At 39.1% G+C, this 23,680-nt stretch overlaps 1 protein-coding gene and 1 pseudogene across 2 annotated transcripts in view; both read right to left on the reverse strand.

The window, feature by feature from the left end:
• Positions 1–21,327, reverse strand: part of Stap1 (signal transducing adaptor family member 1) — a 31,371-nt gene extending 10,044 nt beyond the window's left edge. For both annotated transcript variants that reach the window (XM_041671579.1, XM_041671580.1), the window contains exons 1-6: positions 21,208–21,327; positions 12,777–12,848; positions 7,924–8,037; positions 4,694–4,750; positions 2,294–2,466; positions 481–609 (exon numbers count right to left, since the gene is read on the reverse strand). In XM_041671579.1, coding sequence (XP_041527513.1) covers positions 481–609; positions 2,294–2,466; positions 4,694–4,750; positions 7,924–8,037; positions 12,777–12,848; positions 21,208–21,327 — 665 coding nt within the window. The remainder of the gene's footprint in view (positions 1–480; positions 610–2,293; positions 2,467–4,693; positions 4,751–7,923; positions 8,038–12,776; positions 12,849–21,207) is intronic.
• Positions 11,007–11,180, reverse strand: LOC121460973 (annotated as a pseudogene).
• Positions 21,328–23,680: the final 2,353 nt, after the last annotated feature.

Here is a 23,680-nt window from a genome sequence, read left to right on the forward strand (position 1 = left end):
TTCCTGAAGGAGCTAGTTCTTCTGCCCTGACATTTGCATCTAAGCACATCTAAGTATTACTGGCTTTATCAAAGGTAAATCATTTTACAAATATTTCTATACTAGCAAGAGGCTCTTCAGTAGGCCTTATAGGTGTAAAGTATGCAGACACTTCCTGCTTCCTGAACAAGAGAAGTATTCTACTTCTGGACATGTGCACTGGCTGCCTGGAACGGTCTTCCCCAGCTACCAGCATGGTTTGGTCCCCCACTTCCTTCGAGTCTCTGCTTACATTAACTGAGTGCCTTTGTGAACACTGTCTATGAAAACAGCAGCAATCCCAGATCTGTTCTCTTCATTCCCTGTAAGGAGCGAGATTTGCTTGTGCCACGCTACTTCTCAGGCTTGTGCTTACATTTGCTGCCTTAGCAGAGCACGTACCAGGTACTGACCAGAATACCATGCTCCTAACAGTATGCTAGCCAGATTAACTGAACGTACTCTATCTCCTGTCGGATAGTGATGGAGTAGTTTTTACTGTCACTGCCAGGCCTCAGGATCATATTTCCCAAAGAAGGATTCTTCTCCAGCATCTCGGTTGCTTCTTTCCGGGAAACTGCATAAAAACATCTGCGAAGGTGAGATGAAAAGGAAGACAGATTTTTGAAAAACTAATGAAGATCATTACTTGAAAATAATGCTAAACACCTCGAGAGATACAGAGTTACCTTTTAAGCAAAGAGAACATGAAAAGAAATCTACCAATCCATGTATAATCATGTTTACTATTGAAAACCTGTGACAGCTAACAGCATATCCCCAGTCTCAGTTCACAACAGGGTCTTTGATTAATTTGTTGGTGCTTTCTTTCAGGACTCCAGAACATCCCAAGACTCTCCTTGCGGATCTATTTTTTTTTTTAAATTTTCAAGACAGGGTTTCTCCATAGCTTTTTGGTTCTTGTCCTGGAACTAGCTCTTGTAGACCAGGCTGGCCTCGAACTCACAGAGACCCGCCTGTCTCTGCCTCCCAAGTGCTGGGATTAAAGGCATGCGCCACCACTGCCCGGCTGTCTTTGGTATTTTTGAGGAATAATTTTTCTGAATAACCATATAGCCCCAGCTGTCCTGAAACTCGCTCTGTAGACCAGGCTGTTCTTGAACTCAGAGACCCCGATTAAAAACATGCCCACCACTCTTGATTTATAATTTGTGTTAAAATGGCACCAGTAGTATTTTTAGACACAAAATTAAGAAATTAGGCACTTGTTGTTTTTATAATACATGCTATATTTAGTGAAATATAGTAACCCTGTACAACTTTGTATGTTATACATCCAAATGTTTAGCAGTAAACATCTTCAAGTGTTGTGACAAGAATTAGTTTTACTCTTCTCTTTATTCTTCTGTACTAAGCACATTACTTCTTGTCTTGGAGAAAAAAAACAAAAAGCAGTCCATCTTGTTTTTATTCTGTGAGTTGGTCACTTGTCTAGTTTAAGCTAACAATATTGATTAGCAAGTTCCAGTGGCTTTAGTAAGGAAGACTGTACATTAGAACCTAATGTCAGAGATGGAGCCAGGACACGCTTTAATGACAAGAGCACCAAGATTTCCAGAAGATAAGACCTATAATATTTTCAGCAATCAAAAGACACATGTAGGATGCTCCAGAATCCAGATGCTGTTCCATTACTGTTTTGAACACTTTGTACAAGGTTTTCCTCAGAGGCCAAGTTCAATGCTCACTGATCAATCAACTGAATTCAATAGTCTAAGATTTTTTTTTAAAGATTTGGTATTGCCGGGCGATGGTGGCGCACGCCTTTAATCCCAGCACTTGGGAGGCAGAGGTAGGCGGATCTCTGTGAGTTAGAGACCAGCCTGGTCTAGAGAGCTAGTTCCAGGACAGGCTCCAAAGCCACAGAGAAACCCTGTCTCAAAAAACCAAAAAAAAAAAAAAAAAAAAAAAAAAAAAAAAAGATTTGGTATTAGTGATGAGAAATATCCAATTATGGAGCCACAAATACGCATCTTTTCCTTCCTTCTTCACAGAAACTTTAATTTAGGTTTGAGCTCCGGAAAGATATGTATTTAGTCTAGATATGTGGGTAGAAGGGGATTTCCTCTGTGGTAAGGTTAGTTCAAGTGTGCACAATGCAGATCTTGACATAGGAGAGGAAATGTGACCTACGCTCAGAGACTAAATATCCCCAAAATACTACCTGTCATGTAACAAGTTCAAGTGGGCAACGCTACCTGATAATTAGAAATTAGTCTTAATAAATGAATGAACCAGTCATTTGTGGACTTACGCTGGCATAGGGTTCGGTACATCCACATCATCTTGCTCCGGCTCCTTCTCTCTCTCTGCAGGCATAACTGGCAACCGCTCTGTCTCAAGCCTTCTTTTCTTTTCTCTCTCTAAGACTTCATGCAGTCTAATCACTTGCCCCGGTAGAAGTGACACGTGTTGAGGAACGGACAGCTGAAACCAGTTAGCACAGTAGGCAAACAACAACCATAGCTAAGCAGCATACTGCTTTAGTAAAGATGAGCTTGTTGGCCCTGAGGAGTTTTAGTTACTTATCAGAGGTGAATGGATAGAATAGTAAATAGAAGATTTCAGTCTAACGTGGACATCCTAGAACTGGCCCTGTATGGACTAGAACCTGTAGGGTGTGTCCAACTTTCTTCTAAGAAGTCTTCAGTTTTGTTTGTTGCTTGTTCTTTGTTCTCTGTTGTGGCGGGGTCTCTCTATGTGGCCCTGGCTGTCCTAGAACTCACTCTGTACACCAGGTAGGCCTCAGACTTACAGAGATCTAGCTGCCTCTACTTCCCAGGTGCTGGGATTAAAGGTGTGCACCACTACTGTGCCTGGCTGAAGTCTTCTGTTTTGATTTGGCCTCAGAGCAAACAAAGCACACCTACTTTTTTCCTGAGAGCTAAGTAGCAACCAATCTCTCTTTTCTTATCCTGAACTCATTCTCTTAGCAATGCCCCAGAGGCTTCGGAGCTCCAGGGAGGGAGATGATACGTCATTATCAAACATGGGTTTGAGATGGGCGTAGGAGCAGCAGCTCTACACTGTGGTCTGTTTATAGCGTCCATTTATATTTTAGCATGTTGTTATTTCTCGGCATGCTTTTGTTTTGTTGTTTTTCCCTTCTGGAAGTGCGATTTTGATTGAGTCACCCAAATCTGTCCTGCTGAATTGCTTTCATCCCCGGTCTAGTGCTTCATTATGCTCTCTTGGAAGAAGAGTCAGTGCAGTGGAATATTTTTACAAATGATTTATTCACATATGGTGATTTGATACTGTGCCCCAAGTATTTACAGAGTATAAAATAAAAGACAAAGTGTCTTAACTTAAAAATTCACATGACATATATTTTATATTACAAAATATGTCAATGTTTGATTTAAAAACCTTTCTTTCTATCTTTGAAAGAGGAAAAATATAACAGAAATGGCCAAAACTTCAAATATTATCAGTGAGTCAAAAAGAGATATCAAGACTTTTCCTGTGGGTTCAGTGTGGATGCCTAGTCACGTACCCTTGGGGTGCTTACAGACACCCAATGGCAACCTTCGGGACCTTTCTGTAAGAGGGAGAAAACACAATTTTCCTGTCTCTTCTCCAGCCCCAGGCATATGCCCGTCTCATGTTTAAAAATCTCTTTTAAGGCCTCAGAGGGACACCCTCTCTGGCAGTTGAAGCTCCACCCATTTTCCTGTAAAAGGGTGGTTGATACAAAGAATCATCACCAATATCTTGTTAAAGAGTCCAGCCTATTTTATGACCACAAAGGCTTTGTTCAGAACTCACATGGGTAGAATGGTCATTTGAACCTAACCTGAAACTTTTTATTTCCTCGAAAAGTTTTAAAGAGCATGGTGTCTTAAGTTAATATGGCGCTTGTGACCAAAGTACCTCATGTTTTGAAGACAGTTGCTGCTGTGGCTTTAGTCAAACTAACGGTCCTTTATCCTGCTGCAGTAGGCTCACTCTGAGCAATGGGCCTTACTATTTGCCTCTGATAAAATGCTGCCATTGAGCAGGTAAGCTTCCTTTTATTTTAAAACACATGTAACATGTGTTTAAAGATGATTTTTCATTTTGATGGTTTCTCTCTTTCATGTTGTCTATTTCATTCACAAAACCAGTGCAGTATAGCATTTCCTAAATTTAGAAGAGAAATCATGGAGATTATTTTTATAATAAACTACAAAAACTACAAACGTCAGCCTAAACAAAGAACCTCCATGCTAAAAAAATAATAAGGAGGTAGGACTTAGCCATAAAGCCTAAGGCTTACAGCCAAAAAGATTAAAGATGTCATAAGTAGATCTCCCTCGTTCCCTGCTCACCAATACCATTATCTCACGATGACATGGGCTCGGGAGTTTGCTGAGTGTCTTTAGTTTCTCAACCCACTTAATAAAAATGTAACTTTCAGAAATAAAAGCATGGATTACTATCGGCCTTTTCTAGTTTTCATAGCCTCAACCACTTTAGTGTACACAGTTGCAATGATGTTAGAAACTGTTGGGCCAACAAATAAATCAGCAGGCTGTAATGATCTTCTGCTGGGAATGGTGACTCACCATGGTAATCTCATCACCTGGGAGGCTGAGACAAGAGGATGGTAAGTTTGAGGCCACCAAGGGCTGTTGAGACCTGGTTCAGCAGAAGAATTGAATGGCCTTCTTACCTCTGTTACTGTAAGAATGAAGCCCCTCCATTCTTCCCCACTTTCTGTGTTTTCTGTCTAAAGATGAAAACAAGGAAGAGGAGAAAATGTATAGTTAATGAATGATCTGTGCTAACTTTAAGAGGAACGAGAATTTCACATGATGGTTATATGACGAGAAAGGTGTGCCATCACAAGCTTACAAGATTGCAGGCTAAGGAGATGGCTCTTTGGGTGAAGCATTTGTCATACAAGAGTTCGGACCTCTGGAACCTGAGGAAAATGACAAGCAGGTATGGCAGCTCAGCTGTAATCCCTGCACCTGGGAGGGGAATACAGAGGATCTCTAGAGCAAGCTGGCTAGCTGGATTAACCGAATCGAGAAGCCCATGGGTCCTTGTGAGAGGTGCTGCCTCAGTGTATAAGGTGGAAGTGAATGAGAAAAGTGCATGCTGCTAACTTCTGGCCACCCCATACATAAACACGCATGTGCATGTGCACCTCCACACGTATATCCATGCACATCCAAGTAGCTGTGCACACATGCACATATGCATGCCAAAAAAGAAAAGACTAGCAAGACTGGCAAAAAATGCATATTCTTCTGTTCAGGCACTTTGTAAAATAACACAAAAGTTAAAACTGCAAAAATAAAAAAGGCTCACATTGTGTAAAATCCACTGCAAAGAGAAATAACATATTATTCTTATTTATTTCAGCCCATTTTAATAGATAAACAGAGATATAAATGATGGAGGTAGGATGGTTCAATGAGTAAAGTACTTGCTACACAAGTGTTAAGAGCTGAATTCAAATCCCCAGAAGCACATAAAGATGGGCACAGTGAGACACATAATCGAAGTGTACCTATGACAAGATACGGGGAAGAAACAGGAGAATCTTTAGAAGTTCCTTCCAGCTAACCTGGCATTGTCAGCACTGAACAACTAAGTGACCCTGTCACAAAGAAGGTAGAAGATGAGGACCCACGATTGTCCTTTACCTCCACACACTCACTGTGCAACACACTCACTGTGCATTATGTACATGCATTCACACACAAAAATCATTTGCACACATAGACAATTTCTTAGAACAAAACTGAAGCGTATACTTTTAAATTATTTACTTACTAAGCAAGTACAATTGTACAAATTTTTGCCTAACTGAAAAATGAAATGTTAGTAAATTTATCTCTACTGTATGCTACTTACGGCCTACTCCCTCCATTGTCTTGCTTGAAATTTGGGGGAACAAATGTAAAAGGGTCCAATTCTTAACTTCAAAGGCTGCTTTGACTAATAATGATAATAATAATAGCAGCCAATGACTTTTGAGCACTTCCAATGCTAGCTACTGTACTAAGCACTTCACAGGCACTGCCAGCTTAAGAAATATTACAGATGGTCGTTGTTTCTGGGTTTCCGCACTGAGGTCCCGCATAGTCCGCACTAGAATGAAAATGGAGTCTTCTGTGCTAATGTTCCACATCACTAAAGCAAAACTGTTGCCTGGCCTTCTCGGGAAATCGGGAAAGGAACGTAACAGCCACATCTCCCGTACAGACCAATTTCACTTTGTTCCCTCTGTATGCAAAAGAGTGACCTGCAGATATCTAATGACAATCGGTCATTTTTGTACCTTTTGCTATCCTATTTCTGCCTACATAGAAACGTTTGAGATGACCAACTAACTTTATTACTGGTTATAAATTTGTTTTAGCTTTTCCTGTCTATAAATTTATTTTTTTTCTTTTTAGCTGACTATAATATTTTATTCTATAGAATAAAAGACATCTGTTTCTTGAGTAGACTATAAAACTAATTAAGGTCTTTATATAAAGGTGTAATTTTGTTCTTTGACAATCTTCAAGGTAATTCAGCAAGAGGTGTTTTTAATGTTGTTTTATGTATCAGTTCAATTAAAAGATAAATATTGTGTATTGCTAAGTACAGGCATTGGGAACAAAACAAAGATCCTTGTTCTCATGGAATTTGAAATATAGCAAGTACTGTGCAATAGAGGTGCACACCTTTAATCCCAGGACTCTGGAGAGATAGGCGGGCAGATCTATGAGTCTGAAGCCAGCCTGGTCTACATAATGAGTTCCAGGTCAGTCCGGGCGGTTGAGAAACTGTCTCAAAAAAAAAAAAACACCCAGAAAGGAATACAAGAAGGAAGATTAAATAATCAATGTAATAGTGCATTTAATATTGTTGGAAGGAAACAACTAGGAAATATAAAGTCTAGAGCAGAGTAAGGCAAACCGATAATGTGACAAGAGGGCAGGTGTCTTAGTCACTGTCCTGTTACTGTGAAGAGACATCATGGTTGTAAGACAACCCTCATACAAGAGAAAGCATTTGACTGCAGGCTTGCTTACAGGTTATAGAGTTAGTCCATGATCATCATTACAGGAATCAGACGGGCACGGCACTGGAACAGTAGCTGGTAGCAGGCTGGGGGTGGGATCCTTGGCCTAGCCCTGGTGTGGGCTTTTGAAACTACGAAGCCCACCCTCCATGGCACACCTCCTCCAGCAAGGCCACAACTCCTAATCCTTCTCAAATAGTTCACCAACTGGGGACCAGGCATTCAATCTTAGGAGCCCATTGAGTCACCCTCATTCCGATGCCAACAACAGCTAGGTAGACAAGGTTACAATTTGGATAGTGTTCCAGGTGGACCACAGTGAGAGCCTTACATTTGAGCAGAGACTTACTGATAATTCAGGAAACAAATGAGCGAAGAGGTTAAGTAGCTGGCCTGTTTCACAGACTTTGTATAAAGTAGCAACTGTCTACCTCAGCGTCTGTTTCCTCTGACTGTTCACTCCATGTCCAAGAGTTCTCCAGGGAGCTTGCTTCATTCTAACCCTCACAGCTCTGAGTCAACCAGCAGCTTCCCAAGAGCCTCCACAATTTTATCTTTACCAATTCCAAGCTGATCTCTTTGTTATGACTCTCATTGTTGGGCAATTAGTTCACCAGGCTAATTCAGGGACAACCTTGAAAAACACCACGTGGGATCCTTGACTTTGTCAGAGGACAGAAGTCTAAGGTTTCATTGTGCTTGTATACTAAACAAGTCAGTGTGCCCTTCTAAAATGTAACTCAGAACACTGTAGTCCTTGGCAAAGGGCAGGAAATGTTAGCGAAGTATTAAGACTCGGCCCCCCTGTAATCCCAACCACTGGATAGTAAAAGGTCAAGGCTACCTATAACTCTCTATAGACTGCTGTTCTCACTCACCTTCAGTTGTACTTCCTCTGTAGGCAGAACAAGAGTGAATTTTGCACAGCTCTTCTCAGTTGAATTTTGGTCAGTAAGGCATACAAGGTCTTTTATGTCTAACTTGCCAACGTACTGCAAAGATAAAGGAAAATACTGTGAAATTACTTCCTCGGTCAGATACACTTGTTCTAGCATGAAGGAAAATAATAGTTTTTAAACATATTGGCATTATATATACCAGAAAGTATATATAAACACATTGTATGATGGTGTGCTGGACTGGACCCAAACAAATTTGCAAAGGCCAAATTAAATTTTTGAGAATTTTGCAATTGGTTAACTTAGTTATTATTAAAAGTTACTTATACTAATATACCAGTAAATAAAATATTATATTAAAAAACATAATATAGTCTAAATGCAAATTTCATTTTTTTCTAATTGTATTGCAATATTTTACTGTCTATGCCCTCAATATGATTTACATCTTTGTTCTGTGTGGCATAAATAGCATTTAACAGCTCTGTGCATTTTTTCATTCTTCATGCTCAATACAGTCACATTGATAGGTTGAATCTGTCAAGGCAGGAATGGTTACATGGTGGAAATTAGTAAACCATTTAAAAATGAATGTATATTTTGTTGCTTTTCTCAAAGGCAGCCTTTCTAATAATAAATACTCTGGATATGAATACATTCTCCATTACATATTTTTTCTGTTTTTGCTTTTTCTTTATAAAATAAAATTGAAAAGATAAAGTGATTTATTCAGACACTGTTGCCTTAAGGTCTACTGATTTTCTGGCCCTCTGTCTAAACTTGAGAAAATAATAGAGACAATATTAATAACTCAGATGAAACCTCATTAGTTCATTGTATCTAAAGTTGTTAACTTGTAAATGAGGGAGGGTTGTTGCAAAATACTTTTTCAGAAGTCAAAAAATGTCTAATTCATCATAGGAGCAGTTTAACAAAAATCAAGGCAAGTAATGTATGAGAATCAAATGTCTAACAATAAAGAATTATTGTCATTGAAGAGTCCAAAAATAAGAAAAAAAATGTAGGTGCAAAAAATAAGTAAAAATAAATAAATATAAAGTTGTACGCCTAGGAAATAAGAACAGGCTGCTGGCAACTTTCTCAGTAGTTTAAGGATTAACTATTCACAGTGGATTACTTTGCTCTACAACTGGCAGCTCTGTTTACAAGACTGAAGCATCCCTCTACAAACTGAGCATCAGCTCTGCAAACTGATAGTTATCCTTAAGACAACCCCCTGGCCACTCATGACCAGCAATTGATGTGAGCTGAGTTAACTTTTTATATGATGGGATATATGTGACTTTTGACTTTTTGGTTTTATAAATGATCCATAAACACCATCAGCAAGAACCAGAGAAAAACATGGTTTAAACACTAGTTTTACAACAACAACAAGAACAACAACAACAAAAAGAAAACAACTTATTAAGAAAAGATTGCAAAGAAGATCAATTTGTATCTGAGTTTTAGCTTCAGATTGTAAAAATTCTTTTGTTATTGCCTAATGCTTGCTATAAAAGGAGGAGTTCAAAAACCGGCCTTTGCAAAAGACCTTTGCAAAGAACCTTACAAGTCTCTCTCTGGCTGTAGTCTCAGCTAGCTGATAAGCTTCTTGTGTCCCATGGAGATTTCCTTTTTAAATTTTTAATTTTTTTCCTGGAAATAAGTTTGCTTTTGGTTTATTAGACTTTGGTAATTTGTCTTCATCTTTGCACGACCCCCATGGACCCAATAGTCATAAAAAATAGTTACAGCAAACAATATTAAATATTTTTCTAGTTGAGTGCCATACATCTTTGCAGAAGTTATGCTTCTGAGTCTATAAACATATGTTCATATCTAACATTTTATTTTAGAAAGTCATCTTTTATCACATTCACCAAACGCCGCTGGTTATGAAGCATCTATTGAGACATTTCTGTTTCTCAGGCGCACAGAAACTTTCTGAGCAGTTGCTCTGTGTATAGCAGATCAACATTGCCCTCTGGTATTAGAAAGACCTAATAGGGGTTTAATGGTTTATACATTAGTTGCTTTTTGACAGATGAGCCCATTCTTCACTTCTTTTTCTCTCCTTTTAGCTTTTCTTGATTGTGTCTAGTATACTATACTATACTATAGTATTCTAGAAAACGTATAGTCATTGTACTATACTATAGTATACTAGAAAACGTATAGTCATTGTACTATACCGTTTGTGTCTCACTTAACTTTCCTGGCTCATTTTACTTTCCTGGATAATGTAGGGCTTAAAAACAGAAAAATAGTTTACCAGAGTGATTTCTATGTTGATGGGGTTGCGGCTAAGCTTGGTTTGGCCTATTATTGTCAAGGAACAAAGAAAAATTAAAAATGGAAGGATAAACATGAGGGAACAAAACCAGAACTGAACCACACCTTCGTATGGTGGACTGCCTAGATCAGGCTCAGTGAGTTTTGCTTTAACAAACAGTGCCAATGCATCAGTTACAGAAAGGGAAGTTGTATCTTGTAGTTTTAACTGTGGGCTGTAAAGAGCCTTAAAGGTCATCTGTGGGAATCAGTTCTCAGTGTTGTCTTCAAGCCCACAGTTGAACTCACACTGCTGAAAGAGTCCTGCTAAGTGTTCCTTGTATTGAGCTGCATTTTTTCTAGATAATTCCCATCCACTGGTCCTGAACTCTTTTTTCCAGAGTAACAACACTGAGCAAATTCGGTGAAGTTTCCACATGACTTCCCCTTAGCCTTTTAGATGTGTCAAGTCGTCTTAAACTGTTCCCTGCTGCAGGCCGGCCAAATGCTTGACTTTCTCAGTTGGTCTAACCCTGGGTTTCTACTGAGACTGTCTCTCAGAAAACTTTCCCAAGGGTTTTCATCCTCTTTTAACAAGATTGGTAGGTGGACAGCTCTTCAGCCTTTTGTTGTGACCTCCTTGTGACAGAGTGCCTAAAAAGACCACCAGCTCACAAGCCACGCCTGGATTACACCCCTTTTACTAGCTGTATAACCTTGTATCATTGTGTGTGTGTGTGTGTGTGTGTGTGTGTGTGTGTGTGTGTGAATGTATACAATCTTTTTTAGGGGAAACTGCAAACTCAATATTCTACTAACAGAAATTACGCAGTCCGTTCCCCACATAAGGCACATCTGGGGAAATTTCAGGGGTTAAGCAAATCTCGAATACAATGGAGAAGGATTGTCCTTGGAAAATCATCGTCTTCATGATGACGGTATCAACCCTGCCAGGTAAGTATGATTGTGTACAATCTCACTCCTTAAACTTGACAGTTTTCATTTAAAAATAGGGATTAAGTGGTGTCCAGTGGTGTGTGTGCTTGCAATCTCAGTACTTAGGAGACTGAGGCAGGAGCATCACAAGGTAAGAGGACAGCCTACACTGAAGGCTTGATCAAAAACCAAACAAAACAGTGAAAACCGGAATTCAAATTTACAGAGTTTGCTTGGAAATGAAGTAATATATATATATATATATATATATATATATATATATATATATATATAAATATATGTAAACAATGAAAGGGCTTACTGTGTGCAGTCTACTGACTGAAATCCTTCTATGTCCTGTCTCACTTGATCACTTTTATAGCCTTATGAGATAGACTATGGATTTCATCCTAGATGCAGAGATTTGAAAAATAGGAGTATTGGAGATTTCCTATGTGACTCTTTGTTATTGTTCCTGCAGATTCAGTTGTATCCTTTGACCTCCCAACACTGCACCATGACATCAGTGTGCCATAGCCTTTGCTTTCATGTTGGCTTGGGCCATTGGGGATCTTCAGCAGGAGGTCAGGGTGAGGATGGAGTGTAGCTACATCAAATGTCATGCTTCCCTTAAGTACAAGCTCTCCCACTCTTTCCTCCCACTCCTCATGTGGCAATACAACACTACTTTTAGCTTCAGGGCACCAGACTTCTGTCTATGCTGCCCACTGCTCTGATGTTTATTAGAATTTTATTAAACAGTCTCCAAACTGCCCAATTTGAGATGTCACCTGTTTGTTACGCGCTGGCACACGCCTTTAATCCTAGAAGGCAGAGACAGGCGGATCTCTGTGAGTTCAAGGCCAGCAAGTTCCAGGACACGCTCCAAAACTACACAGAGAAACCCTGTCTCAAATAACAAAAAAAAGAAAAAAGAAAAGAAAAGAAAAAAAAAGAAAGAAAAGAAAAAATACTAGGCAATCTTTCTGGGCATACCAAGCTCTCAATCACCAAGCTGTACTGCCTCTTAAAGTGATAAGTGAACTTGGTTCCTGTAAATCACACAAGGTTTAGGCCACGTTCTTTGCTTTCCTGGTATCCCCGGGAAGTTCTAATACACACTAAAAAGCCAAAAATTAATTGAAGAATCACGTCATCATTATTCTCATAGCTCTTAGGAATTTGCTTTTAGAGGGTGTGTTTTTATCTAGGAAAGTTAAATTGCAACATCATATGTTATGATGATGCTATGAGAATCATTTCGGGTTTTTTTCAGATTATGACTCTATTCCATAGCATGCTAAGATTTGCAAGAAACGGAAATTAACATTTGCATTAAACATTTATACCCAAGGGCTAAAATTTCTACTTTTAAGCTAAGCTTTTATCGTCTATGTCAGGAAGATAAGAACAAAAAGTTATAAACATGAGTTGACACCTTTCTGAGTTGTTTAGGGAATTATCACTCTGATCCCTTGGTAGGCCATGGGATTGATAGGCGCACTCAGATTTACATTTTTGTAACATCTTTATTTTGGGGTGATGGAAAGAAAATGGGTGATAGATTATATACCAATGGTCTATTGAAAAGTTGAACCAGGTGAACTTGTCAAACTACTTACTATTGTGCTTTTTCTGTCGGTATAAAAGAAAAGCGTAGTTCCTCTCAACTCTGTCCAGTAGAGTTTGTACTCCTGTGGGAAAGAAGTCATAAATACCACTTCATCACTGCATATTCAATGTTTTTATTTTCTGTTTTATCTTTTGTGATTGTGTAATATAAAATTATTCTTTATTCTTCACATTTTGCCTATTTTAAAAAATTATTTATTTTATGTGTGTATGTTTGTGCTCCTGAGAGCACAAAAAAAATGTGGGTGCAGAGGGGAAGGAGGCCAGGAGAGGGTGTTGAATCCCTGGGTCAATGTGCAATCATACTTGTTCATTTTAAAGTCGTGGGTATGTGGGTGCACACACACCTAATGCACTTACATCTGCTATGTGTGTTCAGGAGCCCACAGAGGCCAGGAGAGCATCTGATCTCCTGGATCTGGATTGAACAGTTGTTGTGAGCTACCACATGGGTGCTAGGAACTGATCCCAGGTCCTCTGCAAGAGTAGCAAATGCTCTGAACCACTAAGCCACCTCTCCATCCTTAACAAGCATATAATTAATATGAATTTCTGCGTTTGTCATATTTACCTAAGCACATTACATGACATGGCCAAAATTCAAAAGGTAGAAAAATAGATTCACCTAATTTGTGGGAAAAAAGATAAAAGTTATACTTTAGTGGTATGTACATATGGTCAAATTTAAATAAAATGATCATATTACTGCAGCAGCCTACCCCAAACACAAGGGTGGAACTTGGAAAGATGTATCCTTACCCATGGCAGGTAGTCTTTCCACTCCCATGAACCCACTATTGGGCGCTGACTGCAACATGTAATAGGCCTATGGATGCAACTAGGGGGTCAGTCAAAAGATCCTTCCTAAAAGGCAATTACAAAACAGAGGAAAGAGGTTCCTGAAATCCAAATGCCCAGTGTGTGCTGATACTTCTTAGAGTCAAGTAGATTAGTAAGAGAACAAACCTTAGTTTTAACCCCTTTAGAAACGTCTTTCCTTCTTCTCACTGAGGACACCAAGCTTCCTGTCACTACAATCGCCCTGGTTTTGGCCTCTGCTACTTTTTTACACTCACTCATGGATGCTGCCAGAATGACTGATGTCTGAATCGAGCAGGATTGAGTACCAAACAGGTGAGGTCAAGAGGCAGGATGCTTCACTCACCCCTTCCGGTCCTCTCTTCACTTTGGCTGCATGGAGAGAAGAGTGGGTGCTCTGCTCCACTTCCTGCCAGGGAGCGAAGGGCCTAAGAAGTGTAGGCTTGGGCCTCTCGAGTTGACTCAGTTATTCTAAGTAGCTCACTCTATGTTGGAGCCTTAGCTGCTTAGGCCTTCTATCAAACCATACATGGGTAGACTTTATCAGTAATAAAACTAAGACGCTTAGTTACATAGTTCCTGAGCCTGTTTGGTTTAAAACGTGTGAGAAGAAAAGTCACAGTAGAAGGTCTTAAACATTTAAAGCTGGGGGAAGAGAGAGAGAGATGGCTGCTCGTGGAACTTCTTCATATAGTGATGACCTGAACCAGCAGAAATAAGGTCCTGGATGGCAAGGTGTCAAGAGGGAGGCCCAGGCATGAGAAACAGAGCAGACAAGAAGTAAAGAAGACAAAAGCAGTAGTTGGGACCAGGGATCTTGCCTAAGCTGATGACAAGTTACAGATGGTTTTGAGCTACCATGTGGGTGCTGGAAGCTAAACCTTCATCCTTTGGAAAAGCAGCTCTTAACCACTGACTCATCTCTCCAACCTGAAATACTTTTTAATGTAGTGATTTATATGGTCATCTGAGAGAATGGTGATAGAATTTTAACGTATGTTCCAATGTGACTGTGAAAGAAAAGGGCAGGTAATCTTAAGCAGCAGAATAATGAAATAAATTGTCCTTCCTGTACAAAATCACTCCTAAAGGTTTCCTTTATAATTATTTTAAAACATTTTCATTCTTCCTTTTTTAGTGTTTGTGTAGTAGCAGGCTATTTTTGGTTCCTAGCCAGCTGGATAGCTTAGACCCAAAATAACCACACAGAAACTGTATTAATTAAATCAATGCTTGGCCCATTAGCTCTAACTTATTATTGGCTAACTCTTACACCTTAATTTAACCCATTTCTATTCATCTGTGTATCGCCCCATGGCAGTGGCTTACCAGCAAAGTTTCAGCATGTCTTACTCTGGCGGCGGCCCCATGGTTTCTCCCTTCTGTCTTCCTTCTCCCAGCATTCAGTCCACTTCCCCACCCCCCACCTACCTAAGTTCTTCCCTATCAACAGGCCAAGGCAGTTTCTTTATTCATTAACCAATAAAAGCAACACAGAGACAGAAGGACCTCCCACACCAGTATGTGTGTGTGTGTGTGTGTGTGTGTGTGTGTGTGTGTGTCTGTGTGTGCGTGTGTGCGTGCCTGCACATATATACCATAGTGCGCATGGTGGGGTCAGAGCACAACTTGCTGGGTGGAGTTCATTTTCTCCTACCATGTAAGTTTCTGGGCTCAAGCTCAGGTAAGCACCCTTTGCCCCTGAGCCATCTCTTGGGTCCATAAGTCATCCTTACATTTGGAGATGTTTTAAAAACTTCAGTGAGACATTTCACTGCAGAAGTTGCTAATATGTACTGGCCCCTTGTTCATTTGGGAGTTGTGTAAAACTGGCGGTACTGAGTAGTCTTTGACACTGTTGAAACAGAATGAACTATCATGGACTTGACCCACAATGAATTAACAAGAACAATTACGTCTGAGGAGCTGGCTTATTTGGTTTACCACATTTTTTTTTTTTTTTTTTTTTTTTTTTTTTTTTTTTGCTGGTGGATGGGGGAGCTTTCAAACTCTGTCATTAAGCCTCTGTCATGAAAAAAAGCAGGTCAAAGCTATTCTGTATTTCTGATCTAGGTGAGCACTGTAGAAGCCATTGAAATCTATGAGCGTCATTTAGGAAATATAACCACTAGTGATGTTTAATGGATATGTAGCCTCTAAAATCAAACCCAAGATAGTTAGTCTTAGAGAAAACACTAGAAGTCACTCTACCACTCTATTCATTTTCCTAACTAGCCTTCAGAAGAAAAACAAAGCTAGCATCATTTTTAAAGGGCAAGGGCTATTGAGATTCCTCAGAATGTACATGCAGGTATGTCTTTGTGCTCCTGAGAAAAGTTACAGAGATGGCCCGACACAAAAGAATGATGTTAATTGGGTAGAATTTACCAGGGAGCAAACAGAAGTTAAAAGGTGAAAAAATCTTATAGATTGAAAGAGAGAATTAAGAAGGATTTATTAACTAGAGTAAGGACCAAATATAAAGGCACTGACTTGAGTACAAAGGAAGGAAAAATAAGGTGAGAAATGACAGTATGACTCACGAGATTCTGCAACAGATAGTCACAAACTCACAGACAGAGAGAAAGTCAGAACTCTGAATTCGTTTCTGATAAGACCGTATGGATTCCAGGATAACTTGGCTAATACTAAATAATTAGTATCCAGGTAGGTATTTTTATTTGTATAGATAGTTAAATATTTTAAAAATGTCTACTTAAAGGGTATCTGTAACATCAAAAGGAATTAGAACTCGAGTTTGAGAGGCAGCATTTTGCCATATACCTCACAATAAAATCCATACTTTCCAATCAATGAGGAATTTTTAACAAAACTTCCATGAGCCACAGATACCCATCTGTGAGATGCACACACTTGCTATCCAAGAGTTGTTTTAACAACTGAGTGACATTAAGACCTTAGCACAATATCCCCTACAGTCAAACTTCAATAAAATATATTCACTAGCACATCCTCTATTTGTTCTACAAATTCATTTATATGTGCAAGAGAGTAATCATTCATTTACAAAGGAGGAAACATATTACATTTAAAGAAATTGTAAGCCGGGCGGTGGTGGCGCACGCCTTTAATCCCAGCACTCGGGAGGCAGAGGCAGGCGGATCTCTGTGAGTTCGAGACCAGCCTGGTCTACAGAGCTAGTTCCAGGACAGGCTCCAAAGCCACAGAGAAACCCTGTCTCGAAAAACCAAAAAAAAAAAAAAAAAAAAAAAAAAAAAAAAAAAAAAAAGAAATTGTACACATTACAAACTTTGAACAGTCTCTTGCCTTCGCGGTATTTTTTCTTGATAATGTAACTACAAGAAGATCAGTTATAATGCAATCCATTGTAAATAGGAACACTGGAATTTATTTAAATCTCTCTCTATTCTTCTCCCCGAACAAAATGTTTCCTTTTTCTCTAACAACAAGGGCATTTGGCAAGCCAAAGATGTTGTATAATGGTTCTCCGAAATGAGGTGCTCATACCCAAAAATGTGGGGAACTTAGAGAATATCTACTCATATTCATCTACTTCTTCTTATTTCCTTTTCCATATATTCAATAATCTACCTAGAATATTGGTAAAGGGGTACATATGTTCATTTTCTCCTAATGAATATCTATGTTCCAAATGTTTTGCTGGGAGAGGCATGCTATTTTAAAATTTTAGAGTTTTCTGGTATAGAGAATTGTGTTTTAGGACACAAATGACATAGTTCCAAAGACTTCCTAAACGTGAGGGCCATCAGGGAAGGACACTTTGATCCATTATGATGATCATATCATCATTTTAAGGTTAAGAGGACACGTTACATTCTTTAAAGCTGGGAACATCACAAATGGAAGGAACAATGGGCTATTGCTCAAACTTTCTTATATTTAAAGGCCTGGGAAAGTTGACTCTTTTTTGATTTATAAAAACTGTGATACATTTTCCATTTGATTGTGTTTTAATTATTGAATACTTCTTAGTCAAGCTAAAGCCCTGATCCTGAAGTTCAAGTAAATCTTCCTTTGTCTTTCCCTTGAAAAATACTTTTCATAGATTCTTTTTTTTTTTTTTTTTTTTTTTGATTTTCGAGACAGTGTTTCTCCATAACTTTTTGGTTCCTGTCCTGGAACTAGCTTTTCTAGACCAGGCTGGCCTCGAACTCACAGAGATTTGCCTGCCTCTGCCTCCCGAGTGCTGGGATTAAAGGCGTGTGCCATCACCGCCCGGCTTTTCATAGATTCTTGACCTGAAATTCAGGGTCCTTCTAGGACTGTGTTAAAATCAGCATATGCTAGTACATTTATTGGGGGTGGGGCACTTTAATTTCCTTTAAAATGACCTGTTAACTTGAAACAACTGCTTGTGGTCCCCTTTTCCTCCTCCGGGGTTGCCTCATCCAGCCTTGATGTGATGACATGTGCCTACTCTTTTTTTATTATTATATATACATTGTTCTGTCTGCATGCCAGAAGAGGGAACCTGATAGATTTACAGATGGTTGTGTGTCACCATATGGTTGCTGGGAATTGAACTCAGGAATTCAGGACCTCTGGACTAGCAGCCAGTGCTCTTAACCTCTGAGCCACCTCTCCAGCCCCATGACTACTCTTTTCGTTTTCGTTTGTTTTTGTTTTTTGTTTGTTTGTTTGTTTTTTCGAGACAGGTTTCTCTGTAGCTTTGGAGCCTTACCTGGAACTAGCTCTTGTAGACGAGGCTGGCCTCAAACTCACAGAGATCCACCTGCCTCTGCCTCCTAAGTGCTGGGATTAAAGGCGTGCGCCACCAGACTACTCTTACTATGACTTGTTATGCTGTGCTTGTTTGATGTCAGTGGGAGGCCTGCTCTCCCACTGAGACAGAGGGCTTGAATCTGTGGGAAAGGGCAGGTTGGGTAGAGAGACGGGGTGGGGAAACTGTGGTCGGGATGTAATGTATGAGAGAAGAATAAAAATAAAATAAAACCTTGCAATAAGAGCCTCTTGACCTATAATTTCTTTATTGAACATCTGACTCTTAAAGCACGTTTTCTCTAGCTTAATCTTCTGAGTTTGTTTCCAGCAGGGACTCAGCATTCTCCATAGCCTCTCTAGGACATGTATGCCATGAACTCCACCGCTGACTTGATCAAAGGGACAGCATAGAGCTCACAAACTTAAATATAGAAGCGAAGAGAGAAACACTTAAGGAAACAAGTGGGATTTTCCCACTACCGGCAGCAAGCGCCAGGGAGCATTTGTTTGTCGACCTCAAACTGACTTTAGGATGTGAGCAGACAAAAAAGTGAAAATGAATCTAATCTGAAGCGAGAAATTAGTATTTTATATAGTTATCATTTTCATCTGTGAAACCACCATGTACGTTGACATTGCTGCCATTCTCTTCTTCCTCTTCTGCTTAATACACAAGGGAAAGGCAGTTGCTAATGCATTCAAATGGGCAAACAAATGAGTCTTCTCATATATACACTTCACAGTTACTTGCATTTCCATGCTCGGATTGAACTCAGGGCCCCCCGCCTCTTAGACAAGAGCTCTACCATTTAGTTCCATCCCCAGCCTTTATGAGAAATGCTCAATTGCAGTTCCTTCTGTCTTATAGCATGCTTTCTAAGAAAAGCCAGAATAGGAGTTAGAAAAGAAATCACAACTATTACTAAGCTAAACTTCTTCTCAGTTTGTCATGTACAAGGTATGCAATAAACACTGCTTGGAAAACAAATTGATTCAATATTGCACTTAGTTATTCCAGAAATAATGATGAATACAGTGCAAGTAGTAATATATTATGCTAGGTAGATAGTATCTGTTTTTTCCCTTTGCAGTTGAATAAACTGAGTCCCGGGAGATGATGGAGTCATTTTCAGAAGGTTACAAGTTGTATGTGGAAAACCATCAAGTGTAGACGTGGCTTACTGATATTTTAAAATTGTGGATTTTTGTCTGCTAACTGTTCCCACACATGCATTGTTTAAACACCTGAAAGATCTTGATATCAGGCACAGTTACTAGAGACACTCTGGAAAGACAGTCAGTGAATGATCAAATTTAAATTGCCAATTAGAAATTTACTTTTGGCTGTTCTCCGTTTTTGAAGTAAAACCGTGTAGCTGAACTACCAAAATTCCAAAATAGCTTGCAACTTCACTAAGAGATGTTTAACACTGACGACAAAAATCCCAACCAGACTTTCAAATGGCCATATCTTTACCATGTACCTAGAAAATAGGAACACACTGTTACAGTATTTTCAAATTCATAATTTTCATGAATGTTAATTAATCCTCTGAAGCCTTGACTTATCATCATTGAATGCTTGTTATTTCTGTAAACATTTAAACTTTGTGAACTTTAGTGAATATTAACATTTCATAAATTTCTACCTACACCAATGACTTTCTTTACTTTTAGTAACATAATTTCATTTTCATTTCTCTAATTAATTTTATGTTGTCCACAATTACAACTTTAAACGCAGAGGCACCAGAAAATGAGGACACCAAGAGAGATATACGTGAATCTAAACTACATAGGAAGTAGAAAACTCAGCAGTTGACTACTATGCGTCAGTGGTGATAAATTACATGATGATAAGAGGATTTTAAGATGAATAATAACCTGGTCCTACTCTAAATCATACGGAAGTGTATACTGATCAATTGTAAGAAACGGTAAACTCATAAAATCGTGAAAATTTGCTATTTATTTAATATTGCTTCATTATGCATTCCGAAAATTCTGTTCACCATACTGGCCCTAAAAGAGCATTTAGGGTGTTATTATGAATAGTAAATACACTAATTTTGTTTTTTAAAAAGTACTTTTGCCTTAAGAAAACTCATAAAATATTCCATATATTTTAAAATGTAAAATTTTAAATTACAGTTAGCAAAAGGTACTTTTTTATTGTTTTTATCAAGCTATATATTTGTCTCTGCTTCTCTCCCCACCTCTCCCCTCTCCTTGTACCCTCTCCAATAGCCCCATGCTCCCAATTTACTCAGGAGATCACGTCTTATCTTCATGTAATTTATCACCACTGAAGCATGGTAGTTAATTGCTGAGAAAACACACAAAATTATCTTGAAAGGTAAAATCTTATGTGATGTTTAGAACAATTCTTTGAAAATTTCACTGAGTTTTCTACTATGGCTAAATATTAGAACCTTATTATACTTCATATATATGCGTGTGTGTGTATGTGTACAAACCCTTTAGTCTTTCTACTCACACACACACATACACTCACACACATACATATACACATATGCATATATATATATATACATATATATATATATGCTGTGAATTGTATCTAAGCTATCAAAATTAGAATCATTCTTCTCACTGAAGGAAGAGGATATAAGCCAAACAGAGACACAGAGGCCTCATCACATCGCGTTGTCATGAAGTAAGTTTTATGTTAAGTGAAAACTTTCATGTTTAAAATTTCCGTTTACACCAGCACTCGGGAGGCAGAGGCAGGCGGATCTCTGTGAGTTCGAGACCAGCCTGGTCTACAAGAGCTAGTTCCAGGACAGGCTCCAAAACCACAGAGAAACCCTGTCTCGAAAAACCAAAAAAAAAAAAAAATTCTGTTTACAGACTTACCTGGTACTCAGGCCGTTTGACTAATAAAAACCCTTCAAAGTACAGGGGCAGAGCAGTGATCTTTAACCTCTCCTGGAAGATCCTGCGGGGCGCTGGTTTCGGAGGCTTCTTAGCCATCATGCCCGTGGCTCTGGTGTTTGGGTCGCTTTCAATTCTATCCAGCCTCAGACAAGATGCAATCTCCGTTTTGTGAGAGGAAAGGCAACTGTTCAAAGAGGAAGTCCCAACTTGCTTTTAACCACCAACCCTTCCACCAACAGGACACACACACACACACACACACACACACTTTCCCCCCTTTACTTTTTGTGAAGTAAGAAAGGTCAGGCACAGAGCAACTTTTAAAAGGCAGCCTCTTTTCAAGCTTCATCTGCTTAGATTCCTGGTAGCAAAATAAACAGCAGATTATCATCTAAGGATGAAAGGAACAGGTGCTGGCGCTGTGGGCTTCAGAAGAGACACCAAAGACACATTTGGCGTTTCCAGGTTTTATTAGTGTTTACTGCTCTCTGTCTTTATTTCTAAAAGTCGTGACTTAAATAAAATGTGTTCATTAGAAAAATACTTATATTGAATTTATAGAATCTATAGGAAGATTTTTTTGTTTGTTTGTTTTAAAACAGGATCTCATTTTGTAGCCATGGCCGGCCTGAAATTCAACTCTGTATAGACCAGGCAGGTCTCAGATTCACAGAGATCCACTTGCTTCTGCCTCCAAAGGGCTGGGAGTAAGGTTTGTGTGACCAGGCCTAGTTGTGGCCATAGAGTTTTATAGCAAAGAGAGAGGCAGCATTCAGAAAAAAAAAGGAAGGAATATTTTTTGACATTTACTCAGTGTGCGTGCATGTAAGTGAGCTCACACTCAGGCTCAAGGATGCACGTGCCACAGCGCTTGTGTAGCAAGCAGAGGACAAATTGTGGCAATCGGTTCTCTCCTTTTACAGTGTGGGGCTCAAGAATCGAATGAACTCAAGTCCTTAGACTTTGCTGCTTGTTCCTTAACCTCTGAAACCATCTCAGTGGGCCTAGACAGGAATATTTCTGCTAAGTAAACATCTGCTGACCTATGTCTTTCTTACCTTTTAAAAAAGGAAGCAAAAGCAGGGCGATGGTGGCACACGCCTTTAATCCCAGCACTTGGGAGGCAGAGGCAGGCGGATCTCTGTGAGTTCGAGACCAGCCTGGTCTACAGCGCTAGTTCCAGGAGAGGCTCCAAAACCACAGAGAAACCCTGTCTCGAAAAAATCAAAAAAACAAAAAAACAAAAAAAAAAAAAAAGGAAGCAAAAAATAAAAACCTAGTTCATCAAACAATGAGGTTCTTTGGTCTGTTGACTTGGAAGTAAAATTAATCCTTAATACACCGAGACCCAAATAATCCAAAACTCGAAATTTAAACACTATCTTAATGTTGAATCTGTCTTAAACATTTCAGCCTGTTAGACCTGTCAGGGTTCCCAACCCCACTGTACCCTGGCACCACTGCAGTGGAAATCCCATTACAGATAGATCAAATGTACTGAGCAGTCCCCATTACTTCTCTTTACTCGCTCATGTGAAATACAAACCAATCTTGTATTAAAACATCTTTAATACAAGATGGAAGGTTCTAAAAGATCCCCATTGCTTTTGAGATTTCTTTTTTCAAACTCTTAGTGAACCATAAATATTTGTGGCTCCAGAAACATATCTAACCAAAGTGCTTTATAAACAAGTACCTTCCACTGTAGCCATTGTTCCTTGATGTCTCCAAGCCCGTTGGTCTTTCTTCTCGCAGCTCCCTGTACTGTGTGCTCACGTGCCCTCCTTTCTGTTATCTATTTGGTAATGTCTTACTCATCTTTCAAGAGCCTGGTGAAATCTTTCTGTTGCTAGGTATGATTACTTTACTATCTACTTATTAGTATTGCTTAAGCCAGCAAGTCTGAGCAGAAATGTCCAGTCCTCATGTAGAATTTCATAGTTTCTGGTCCTTAGTACCTATTGATTAATTACCACATGCATCACAATTTATTTGATAGATTTAAAAGGTATTGGCCTTGAATATAATTGTGTTGCCAGGTGTGGTGATGCACACCTTTAATCCCAGCACTCAGGAGGCAGAGACAGGTGGGTGGATCACTGAGTTCAGAACAGCTTTGTATACAAGTGAATTCCAGGACATCCAGAACTACACAGAGAAATCTTGTCTTGAAAAACGTGCATGCGTGTGCACACACATGCACACACAGACATATACATACACACAAATTTTATGTTTACAATACATAACTGGAAAAAAACTTTAATTTTAACAAACAACAAGGTGAACGAGTTTCTCATCAGTTTTTTATTGATACTAATAGGATAAAAGTGTTTTCAATAGAAAACATGAAAATTGTAGTAATAAAATCCTAGAGATTCATAGGCGCTCAGTATGGAGTTTCTTCCCTCCCCCTTTACCCAAAAATTATTGACATAATGAGGTTTTCAGA

The sequence above is a fragment of the Microtus oregoni genome, unplaced genomic scaffold (assembly GCF_018167655.1).
Source record: "Microtus oregoni isolate MIOR12 unplaced genomic scaffold, Mior012 000021F_ref0000039, whole genome shotgun sequence".
In the NCBI taxonomy this organism is placed as follows: Eukaryota; Metazoa; Chordata; class Mammalia; order Rodentia; family Cricetidae; genus Microtus; species Microtus oregoni.